Genomic DNA, 10,000 nt, shown 5'->3' with positions numbered 1-10,000 from the left:
TCGGTGCAATAGCACATTACAGTGTTGTGTTGTGTGCGGTACATTCCTGTTGGTTTTTTTCTTTTTCTTTTTCTTAACTCGTTAATATCTTGTTGCCGAACACAGTTGTATTATCTGCTCTCGATTTAATTTTATCGCTAGCGTATCGTTCGAAGGAGCAAGCGCGAAGATGCCACCGGATGCCAGACCATGGCGATCCTATCCTTGAACGATACAGTGTAGGGCGTCGGTTCGGCACCAGCGAAATGGTGGGTACGGTGCCATGGTAGTCCAAAATCGTAACTCATAGGCTAGGAAGTAAGCAAAATTATGACAAACCTGTGGTCTATTCCCAACTTTGTCCCTTTGTCTGAGGCGTGTGAATCTCGATTTTAGTTTACAGAACTAGGCACTTGGTCGATGAAACAAGTGAATTGATTTGTGATCTCGGCGACTGCCGAGAATCATTCCGAGTGCGATCCAATTTGTGACGACGAATGACGAACAAACGAAATAAATTAAATCGAAAACCATGTTCTTGAATTGCAGTTTATTACAAAGCAAATGAGTGAGAAAAAAGTAATGAACAGGACAATTGAACAATTGTTTAGTATTGAAATGCTAGAGCATAGTTAAAATGCAGGGTGGTTTTAAAGGAAGAAAAATACAAACAGAAAGATCACCACCAGCAGGACCATGATCGTGTAGAATATCTTTTTGATCGCGTACTTCTGATCCAGTGCAAGTAGGCTTTGACGAGCGGACGCACGGATGTTTTTCCCGCCTGCTGTGTTCGTGGTGGCAACTGTAGAGAATCGAGTAGGTTTAGCCTCCTCCGGGTATCGCAACCGCATCTTAACCAACTCCGGATCGCCCATATGCATCGTCGTCCGACGCGAGGGTGATTCGCGGCTTCCACCGCCATCACCGAGCTGGACTGTTTCAGCTCGTAAACGGGAGAGCCGCTTGGTGAACTCGCTGAGATACGGTGAGTCGCTGGGGTTGAATGGCGGATCGTCGCGAACGGTGGCCGTGGTGGTGCGATAAGTTGACGATGTGATGTTGGGTGTCGGTCTTGTGGAAGCCATCGTGCCACTAACGCTGCTGGTACTGCGAGGCTTAAAGTGTGCCAGGTCCGAGTATGGATCCTCTGTGGGCGTACGTCGTGCCGCTGCTGATTCGTACGTTCGATGCGAGCCACCAGCAACTGTAGCGCTGGTTGTTCGATTGTACAGGGCCTCTTTAACGACGGAAGGGGCAGCCGATGCAGCAGGTAACTGGAAAGGAGCCTCTACAATCTCCACATCATCGTCCAAAACGATCGTTTCTAGTTCCGACTTTTCCGTATCGACTTCCATCTCTTCCAAGATCGGTGGCTGCTGCGATATCTGCTGATGAATGTAGGATGTCGTCACCATATCGGCCCGCGTCAGCGAAGGACTTTTCGATTTGCGATCACGACGAGACAGCTGCGTTAACGGGATCATGTCTTCGTCGGCATCCTCGAGAAAGGCCGCCACTTCCGCGCTGTTGAGCTTGGCCGGTGTGCTGCCCATCCTTCCCTGCTGATTGATATACGATGTCGTCACCGTATCGGCCCGCGTCAGCGAAGGACTTTTCGATTTGCGATCACGACGAGACAGCTGCGATAACAGCATCATGTCGTCGTCGGAATCCTCAAGAAGGGCAGCCACTTCCGCGCTATTGATCTTGGCCGGAGTGCTGCTTCGAGCGGAATCGCTGCCCATCCTTCCCTTTAGCGGCGTTATGCGGCCAGATTTGCGTTTCGATCCGACCTCGGGTTCCATATCAGCCGTCACCGTTACATCCGGTAGCTTCTTTGCGGCTGGCTGAACTGGTACAGGTATCGGTTTGGCCGGTTTCGGAGCTGCGCCTGCAAAAGTAGCTCGACGGTTGTTGGCCGCTTCCTTTTTGGCCGGAGTTTTTTTGGCGACGGTATTAACCGACTCGTTACCGTCCTCATCGGAGGAGTACCGGGCTATGTTGATCGTTTCGCGTCGACCCTTCGTGGGCGTGCCAGTGCCGGCGTTGGTTTCAAGATGGTTCTTTAGCTTTTTCAACAAAACCTTGCGGGTGGTGCTCGTTACTGGCAGGTTCGCCATACCGTGCTTCAACAACTGGACCCGTAGCTCGTCGTTCGTCAGCTCATCGAGATTTACCTCCATCTTTACTAAACGCTTTCTACAACGAAAAAGCCTCTACAATTAGGAATAAACACGAAATTAAACAGTAAAATCCGCAAAAAATGCTCAACATTCACGGGACGATTTTTCCCAACAACTTTTCTTTCTGACGTTTCGTTTGACAAGCGATGACCGTTTATTTGAAATTCACGAGGGGCGCACAAAAGGACGCCAGCAAACCAAACGATGTCCTTTTCGATAATATTCGAAAATTCGATATCCTTTTCCGTTTTATTAAAATAGAAAACTAGCAAAAGAGCACCGTATCCGTACAAGCAGTTAATGGTCATCTTTAAAGTACATCTCGCATAGCCACAGGACGCAGGTTGTGACGAGCAGCACGTTTTGTGCGTGTAAGTTGAGCGCGTAGCTGCCGGTGAAGTCGGCAAACCAGCCAAGAATCTGGCCAAGGCTTAAAACTAAGATGCCCTTCGTTACCATGTTGAATCCCAGGGCATTGGGCAGCATCTTTTCGATGCGCCGCTCACTGCAATACTCCGATACGGTTAGGTTTTGATTGACGATCGTTATCGACCGGAAAATCCCGTAAAAGGCGGAAGTGACCATGAGCGGCATCAACGAACGCATTTCCGCCATAACGGACCGTGCCACCACTAGGCATAGGCCCGCCAGGAGAAACGTTGTCCGATGTGAAAAGTTCATTTTGTCCACGAAGGCCGGCACCGTCACCCTCGTGATGAGGTCGGTGGTGGAGAGCACCGACATACAGTTGGCAGCTTCTAGCATGGTGAGATTGGCTGATTTCTGGAATGTTTTGCCAAAGAAGTTAATTAACGACGATAAAGATCCACAATCCTGGTAGGACTTACCTGGAGAAAGTATGGGAAAAACAGCGAAAAACTTGTCGAGGCAGTGTAAGCCAGTCCGAGCCCAACAATCAAATTCAGAAAGGAAACCTGCTTCAGAATAGCAAAGTCCATGAGTGCGGCCAGCTTTGACCAGCCACACGATGGTTTGCCACAGGACGATCCACCGTTTGGAATGGTGGTTTCAAGCAGCGGTTGCGCTTCTCCATCATCGTCGATCAAGCTCGATTTAAGGTGCCATTCAACTGGTTGCAGCAAACACGCTCCGACCACCTGCAAGTAGGGATGATGATGATGGTGTGCCGTGTACTAAGTGCACGATCACGAGCATTGAATTTCCAGCCTACCCCGTTGAAGGCGAGTCCACCGATGATGAGTGTTGCATCGCGGAAGTTAAAGTTGCTCAGCAAATACTGAACCAGAATGGGCATGAGTATTTGGCCAACTCCGGTACCGGCTAGGGCGAATCCTACGGCTCGTCCTTTTCGCCGCCGGAAGTAAGAGTTGAGTGAAACGAACGTTGATGATTGTATCAGCCCAAGCCCAAAGCCAAATACAACGCTGTACGAAAGCACTATTTGCCACAAGTTGGTGCTGTAGGAGCAAAGTGATAACGCTGTACCCGTCAGCAGACTGCCCAGGATGGCCGCCTTTCGTGGTTTGAACTGCTTGATGATTGGCCCGGTAATAAGTCCGGAGAAGTTGAGCGAGATGTTGCAAACATTCATCACCAGCGCGGCCCCAAACGCGTGCTCACCCAAGCTGGTTAGATAATCGGCAAACATCAACCCAAACACAGATACCAAGGATTGGTTAAACACCTGCATAGAGAGTGATTGGCAATGCAAAACCATTTTGTAGGATACATCCTTCTGCTCGCTCGCTCGACGCCGAAACGTACGTTCACTAGGGCACAGCCGGCCACAACGACCCACCCATACCCACCGTCTGGAGGGACTAGAGAAGCACGCATTTTGTCTGCTTGATGCGTGGTTTAACGCAAATTTGAAAAACTAGCTCGCGATCACTGGTTTTTACGCGCCAATACTGCTATCGCCATGCCTGTTTCGGAGGACATACTCTCGCACTCTGATTCACAGCCCGGGATTGCAACTGGGATGTACGATCGCGCTGAGGCTGTTATCATGTAGCGCTCGGTAAATATACGATGGGGATGATATCTCTTCACCTTCCTTCCCTTTTCTCCTCTCGCCTGCAATAGATAATGGCATACCGGAGCTGGCGTGAGTGCACCGTGCAAAGAGTGAGCTACTAAACGTGCGACCTTTTCGGAACCGGCCATCCAGAACGTGCTCCGTGCGGTCTCCGTGCAAGCTGGCGCATAGTGGGAGTAAAGCTTTTGTTGATTCTTCTTTACTGGAATGCAAATGAATGCATTCCGACTCGGGGAGTCCACGAGACAAGATAAGCACAGCTGATTTGCACAATTTCGATGCGTTCATTGAACCCTGGAAGCCCGAAAAGGTAAAAGATGTTTTTGGATGGCACTTAGTTCCGGACGACGGTCACTTGACTCGGAATGAATCGGGTATCCTTCGCAACGATCGACTTACACGGGTTTCCTAATTATTATCCGGTAATTTTTGGAACGACATCAGTAATGGATTTTATCTCCTAAACAACAAGAAATTAGAATCCTCGTTTGTGACAGCCGCTGTCAGACGGATTTGTTTGTTTTTTCCCTCTTCCTCTTCCTCTTCTTCGTGTTCTCGGCGGGCGCCCACAAATCTGCGAAACATAAGATAAGATCCGAGTATGATTCGCGACGATTGATGCTATTTTCGTTTTCCAACGAATACTCCTTCTTTTTTTTTGCAGTGAATGGCGATCCTCGGGCAGCTGGTTTTGGCGGCAACGTTTAGCCTCTTTGCGTACTACGTGTTCTGGGTGGCGGTCCTTCCGTTCATGGTGATCGATTCGCGTGAGGAAGGTAAGCGGGACGCCGCTGGGCGGCACGCGGTGCACAACTCCGCGCGAGCCGCGTGACGAGCGACAAAAAAAAAAATGCCAAATAACCTTGAAGTCGCTTCCTCACTTTGAATGACGACGGCAAAGTGTAATTGGTTTTATTGCTGCAACCACGCGCACATGTCTAATTGAACGATCGTTTCTCGCCTCTTGATTTCAGAAAGCTGGATCTACTCGCTCTTTCCACCGATTCAATTTGCCTTCCTGGTGCCAGCGATCTTTGGTGTGGTGCTAGTCGGCGGTTTGTCGCTCTTTTCGTGCTACCACTTGCGGGAACATCTCGGCACGCGGCTGCGTGTGAAAGATCGCACGTCGTAGGAACGATCGTGTGCTAGCTAGAAGGTGCGCCGGAGTGGCAGACAGAGACAGTTGTCTATTTTATCGCGCCTCGGTTACGTGGTGCGTGCTAGGATGATAAGCAGATTAGGTTTATTGGCGTCGAGCATTAAGTGTGCAAACCGTGGAACAGAAAGCTCGTAAGCCAGAGAATCGTCTTACGACCCATCGCCTTTAATCCTTCCCAACGTCTGTACCTCACAACCTTCCGTACCCATCGATACGGCCGTTAGAGATAAGAGCAGCTCCTAGTGACGCGATCATGGCTACACGAGGTTTTGATTAGTAAACATCACGGGTTTCCAACATCAAACCCGACCCGATCGCCGCTCTTATCGCGCTCAGCCTGCACTCAACTGATCGTCAGTCCTTTCCCTCCCGTGCAGATACTTGCATCGCGCATCACTTTCGGGCGGCAAAATGGAAACGTGGTTAGTGATCGGTATATCGGGCGTAACAAACGGAGGTAAGACGACGCTGGCCAAGTCGCTCGAATCGTACCTTCTCTCGCAACAGGGAAAAGGATTTTTCAAGGAAAACCTCATGCTGAACCGTGTGGTGGCGCTGTGTCAGGATGATTACTTCCTACCGGTGGACAGCCCGAAGCACTGTGTGATCGAGAAGCTGAATCACATCAACTGGGAGATCCTGTCGTCGCTCGACATGGAGCGCATGTGTTACGACATCATGAAGCTGCTGGGTCACAAGTTTATTCTTTACAACTGCCAGCAGCTGCGCGCACAGGAACGTGGCAGCGAATGTGGCGGAATCGTAGATCAGGTGGAACCGATGGTCCAAGATGAGGATAACATTTTTGCGGATCACTTTCTGACCAACTTCCTCCGCAAATACGGCGGAAATGAAAATGGAAACGGCGGAGCAGCGGGGACGGGCAGTGGGAGTTCCGGAGGCTCTGGAAGGACGACAAATTGGATTAAGAAATCGAAGAATGAACCATTCCACAACGTGAGCATCAAACTGAACGTGCTGCTACTGGAAGGATTCCTACTGTTCAACCATCCGATCACGCTCGATCTGTGCGGCATCAAGTTCCACATCCACTTACCGTACGAGAAGTGCTACTCGCGACGGTTGCAGCGTGTATACGATCCGCCCGATGTGGTCGGCTACTTTGAGATGTGCGTGTGGCCCATGTACGAGAAGCACTACAAGGAGTTCAAGGACCGGAAAGACATCTACGTGCTAAATGGGGAAATACCACAGGAGAACATCTTCAACTACGTCCTGAACTGCATCAAAGATCTGCTCTAGAAGCTTAGCATTAGCAACTGAATAGCATCAACTGTAACTGTGTGACAAGTACAAGATATCGATGAAACAAGATTCCACTTTACGGGTTAACGAGTTCCTTAGCTGTAAGACGCGTATACGCCTAAGCAGAAACTTCACTGATAGTAAGGCCGTTGGAAAACGAAATGATTTTGAATGACCAAATAGACTAACGAGTCCCCCTAAGGTGTAGTTTAGCTATGATTTACGATCTCTTCCAGCTTCAATTTAGCCTCCGAGCCTTTCCCAGCATGCGTGCAGCACCTTTTCATTTCACTTTCCGATCGGTTTGGTACCCATCAATCAATCAGTTCCGTGCGAGCGGTGTGCTCGCGCTCACGCTCTCGCAGGCTAATGTCCGAAATCTGTACGCAATTCATAAAAGTTCAGTTCCACGCACAGCGGCAGCGAGGACTATGCAAATAACTTTCTTTCTCGTTTGCCAAATGATCGCTGCGAAACCGTGCGCGCCGCTTTCCGTTATCCCGCCAGGTTCCTGTCGGATTCGCTTTTGGGGATTTCGCTGGATTTCTCTCTCACACTGAAGTACAGTGAATTCACCAAAAAAACACGCGCCTTTTCGCCATTGGTCGTGGCCAAGAACCGGTTTTGGTATTATTGGTTGGCTCGTCTGCCGGCAAATCGAAGTCTTGCTTGTACATACTGTTCGCACATGTAGCCACAAGCAACCAATATTTGCTTCGAAAAGTCTCTCAATTTGCGTACTTTACGCAATTTCAATTTCGATTCGAATCCTTACCAAAGGTGCGATTGGGTGAAAATGGCAGATTCGGATGCTCACCCATGCGCTGGCCAATGGGCGAAAGGTTAAACACCTTTGGCACATACGGGACCAAGAGATAACGTTTCCAAAATCTACAAAAAAAGTTGTCTGACCAGCCGGCCGGCGACTGGCGCCCAGATGAAAGTTAAAATGAAATCGAAAGCTTCCGATTGTGTTCCAGGAGCATGTTTAATTCATGCCTTCAACCTACCTAAATCCGTGCGATTCGAATGCGATAAGTGTGGTCAGATGTGTATCGGGATACTCGGCTGGAAGCGGATCTTTCCAGATGGCAAGTGCATTGCCCTTTCCTTGGTGTCTATCTTTTCTCTAATTCGCCGTTCCTAGCACCAGAGATAGCGCAGGTTGTTGTACTTTGCACTAGCACAGTTCTTTCTTCAGGATTCCTGGCCTGACCCTAGGTAATGCAGCGTTTTATATTTCCTCCGTTGCTATGATCCATTGCGACAGATGCTTACGATGCTACGATCACAGGATGCTAGAAAACATTTGAATTCTGCCTCTTGCGGTTGCGAGGAGCAATTAAAAGAGTGAAGCACTGCACCGCAGCACCGGGACGTTGATTGACAAGCTTAATAAAATTCTAGTTTATCTTTCCAACGGACAGCCTGATGAATCTGCACTATGTCCGTGTGCTCCAGCGCATCATAAGTGGTCGTCCATCCTCATTACCTTCCTGTCATGTTTAAAACGAGCATGGTGTACGCGTTCTTTCTTCCTTTCGCTTCATTCCATGCTGCGTAAGACACGTGTTCCATGGCACCTTGACGAAGGAAGAGGCTCGAGGCTTCTAAATCACGGCAGAATTTTAATCAACACAGCAAATAGCTTACGGCCAGTGAGAGCGCACAGAGCATAGCAGTTCGAAGCTGAATAGCGCGCGCGAGATCGCTGTGCAGATTGCAAGATCGCGAAAAGGGTGTGCGCGAAAAAGGCAAAGAAAGAGGGGCCGTGGAGGTTCATTAACTTACTCCTATAAATCTTTGCGAAATCTTCTTTTCCAGCATTCTTCTGCTGGGAGGGAACACGCAGCAGAAATCAGCTTAGGTCGCCGTCAATGTTCTTTGCGGTTCGGCCTCATCCTGCCAGCATCCAATCCAGTGTCCAATTATATTATTATGTGATCACGGGGCAATGGTCCAGCGTCTGGCGTGCGGGCCAAGAGGAAAAACCCAGCAACAGGATGCTGGATCAGGGGATCGTCCCGTCCATATGGGGGTTTGCTTTTTAAATGTTTGATTGAAACTCCAATAAGAACCTTTGAGGATATTATTTACTGGTGGCATTCTAAACGAGATGCTGATCGTGGAAATCCCTTTTGGTTTTTTTTGCCGGCCAATTCTTTGTGATAATAAGTTCCCCCAACGAACGTTTATAAATGTTGGTAAAAATATGATATATTCTACAGTCTCTGTAAAACTCTGAGAGTGTTTCTACACTGCGCCAAAATTTTCGCTGCCAAAAAGGAAACTTATAGGATTCCCATAGAATTCCTATTGGAATATGAAAGATTTCTATGGGAATCCTATAAGTTTCGTTTTGGCAGCGAAAATTTTGGCGCAGTGTAGAAACGGTCTGAAATAAAGATTCTAACAGCAACCGTATAGTAACTCGACCGTTTGCGACCCTTCTTGCCACTTTCGTTGAACTTGATCTTGACCTTGACTTCTTGGCCAGTACTTGTGCACATCTTTGGCCACTTCGCGGGTAGCGACAGCGATGTTGGCGATGAAAACGATTATGTGCAACAAGTAGCGAATGGCCAAAGATGGCAGTGGACATGCCATGCGGCGACACAGCAGCAGAACATGGAGACCAATTTCCAACAACATCTACATCGCGATGGATTCCCCCGGGGGAGTGACGGGAAAGGAGGAATCAATTTATTGGCTCCCGATCGGTCACTAACGGCGGCTGTTGACCACATTGACCACGCAACACGCCCTCTAATGGACGCAGAGAAAAGCGATCAGGCCAGGCCAGGCCAGTGTACGGAGACAAGCGGCGGATTGCATGCGTCAGAGAACGTACAGCGACGACGACGTGCCCGGCGTGTCCGACGTGCAATTATTCCCGGTTCTCCTCCCCGTGCCATCCGTTCTTACGATCGTGCAGACGATAAATTAGATTGCACTCCGCCATCGTGTACCGAGACCGTGTGTATCTCGTGGTTCAACCGCAGCTGGAGATTGAAATACACAGGGCAGCGTAATTTAAGATTTTTTGTACATTTTATTATTTTTTTCCTTAGATTTTCCACTTCTTCTCTGTTCTATATTCATAGTTTGCGCACTTTCTGCTCTCTCTCTCTTTCTCGTTCTCTTTCTATCTGTCTCTGTCGTTCATTTTTATCCTTTCTTAAACTCTGTATCTCTTTCCGTTGGTCATTCTGTATAGCTCTATATCGATCTCGCCGCTGTCGTTGCGCGTTATGCAATGTGCAACTGTCTTTGCCTACGCTTATTATGCGACCAATCTCCTGCTTCTTAGCAAACCATGCTGCGCGCGAATGACGTCCACGGCGAATGATCATCTGCTGCGAGCGATTGTGCTGAGAATCACAATGCAAT

At 48.9% G+C, this 10,000-nt stretch overlaps 5 protein-coding genes across 7 annotated transcripts in view; 2 read left to right on the top strand and 3 right to left on the bottom strand.

Moving 5' to 3' along the window:
* Window positions 1-114, top strand: part of LOC126578436 (xyloside xylosyltransferase 1) — a 1,806-nt gene extending 1,692 nt beyond the window's left edge. Inside the window, exon 1 of the mRNA XM_050240989.1 lies at window positions 1-114. This exon is cut by the window's left edge and continues 1,692 nt beyond it. The gene's annotated coding sequence lies outside the window, so the exon portion shown is untranslated.
* A 400-nt stretch (window positions 115-514) lies between these two features.
* On the bottom strand, window positions 515-2,292 carry LOC126578434 (otefin). The gene has a single exon (XM_050240985.1). The coding sequence runs from the start codon at window positions 2,163-2,165 to the stop codon at window positions 630-632; it is 1,536 nt and encodes a 511-aa protein (XP_050096942.1). The 5' UTR covers window positions 2,166-2,292; the 3' UTR covers window positions 515-629.
* An 80-nt stretch (window positions 2,293-2,372) lies between these two features.
* Window positions 2,373-4,427, bottom strand: LOC126578435 (monocarboxylate transporter 12). 2 transcript variants are annotated; one of them, XM_050240986.1, is made up of 5 exons: window positions 4,296-4,427; window positions 3,912-4,223; window positions 3,358-3,831; window positions 3,014-3,283; window positions 2,373-2,948 (listed from the first exon to the last, which is right to left on the bottom strand). In XM_050240986.1, the coding sequence occupies exons 2-5, from the start codon at window positions 3,981-3,983 to the stop codon at window positions 2,463-2,465; spliced, it is 1,302 nt and encodes a 433-aa protein (XP_050096943.1). In that variant the 5' UTR covers window positions 3,984-4,223; window positions 4,296-4,427; the 3' UTR covers window positions 2,373-2,462. The 2 variants fall into 2 exon arrangements, with proteins under 2 accessions (XP_050096943.1, XP_050096944.1); XM_050240987.1 differs by having other exon boundaries at window positions 3,956-4,223; window positions 4,296-4,425.
* A 245-nt stretch (window positions 4,428-4,672) lies between these two features.
* Window positions 4,673-6,811, top strand: LOC126574431 (nicotinamide riboside kinase 2). 2 transcript variants are annotated; one of them, XM_050234625.1, is made up of 3 exons: window positions 4,725-4,784; window positions 4,850-4,961; window positions 5,160-6,811. In XM_050234625.1, the coding sequence occupies exon 3, from the start codon at window positions 5,756-5,758 to the stop codon at window positions 6,605-6,607; it is 852 nt and encodes a 283-aa protein (XP_050090582.1). In that variant the 5' UTR covers window positions 4,725-4,784; window positions 4,850-4,961; window positions 5,160-5,755; the 3' UTR covers window positions 6,608-6,811. The 2 variants fall into 2 exon arrangements, with proteins under 2 accessions (XP_050090583.1, XP_050090582.1); XM_050234626.1 differs by having other exon boundaries at window positions 4,673-4,961.
* Window positions 6,812-9,764: 2,953 nt separating this feature from the next.
* Window positions 9,765-10,000, bottom strand: part of LOC126574621 (cytadherence high molecular weight protein 1-like) — a 3,012-nt gene continuing 2,776 nt past the window's right edge. Inside the window, exon 1 of the mRNA XM_050234911.1 lies at window positions 9,765-10,000. This exon is cut by the window's right edge and continues 2,776 nt beyond it. The gene's annotated coding sequence lies outside the window, so the exon portion shown is untranslated.

Source organism: Anopheles aquasalis, chromosome 3 (genome assembly GCF_943734665.1).
Source record: "Anopheles aquasalis chromosome 3, idAnoAquaMG_Q_19, whole genome shotgun sequence".
In the NCBI taxonomy this organism is placed as follows: Eukaryota; Metazoa; Arthropoda; class Insecta; order Diptera; family Culicidae; genus Anopheles; species Anopheles aquasalis.
The sequence above is the reverse complement of the archived record's forward strand: the minus strand, read 5'-3'. Positions and strand labels throughout refer to the sequence as shown.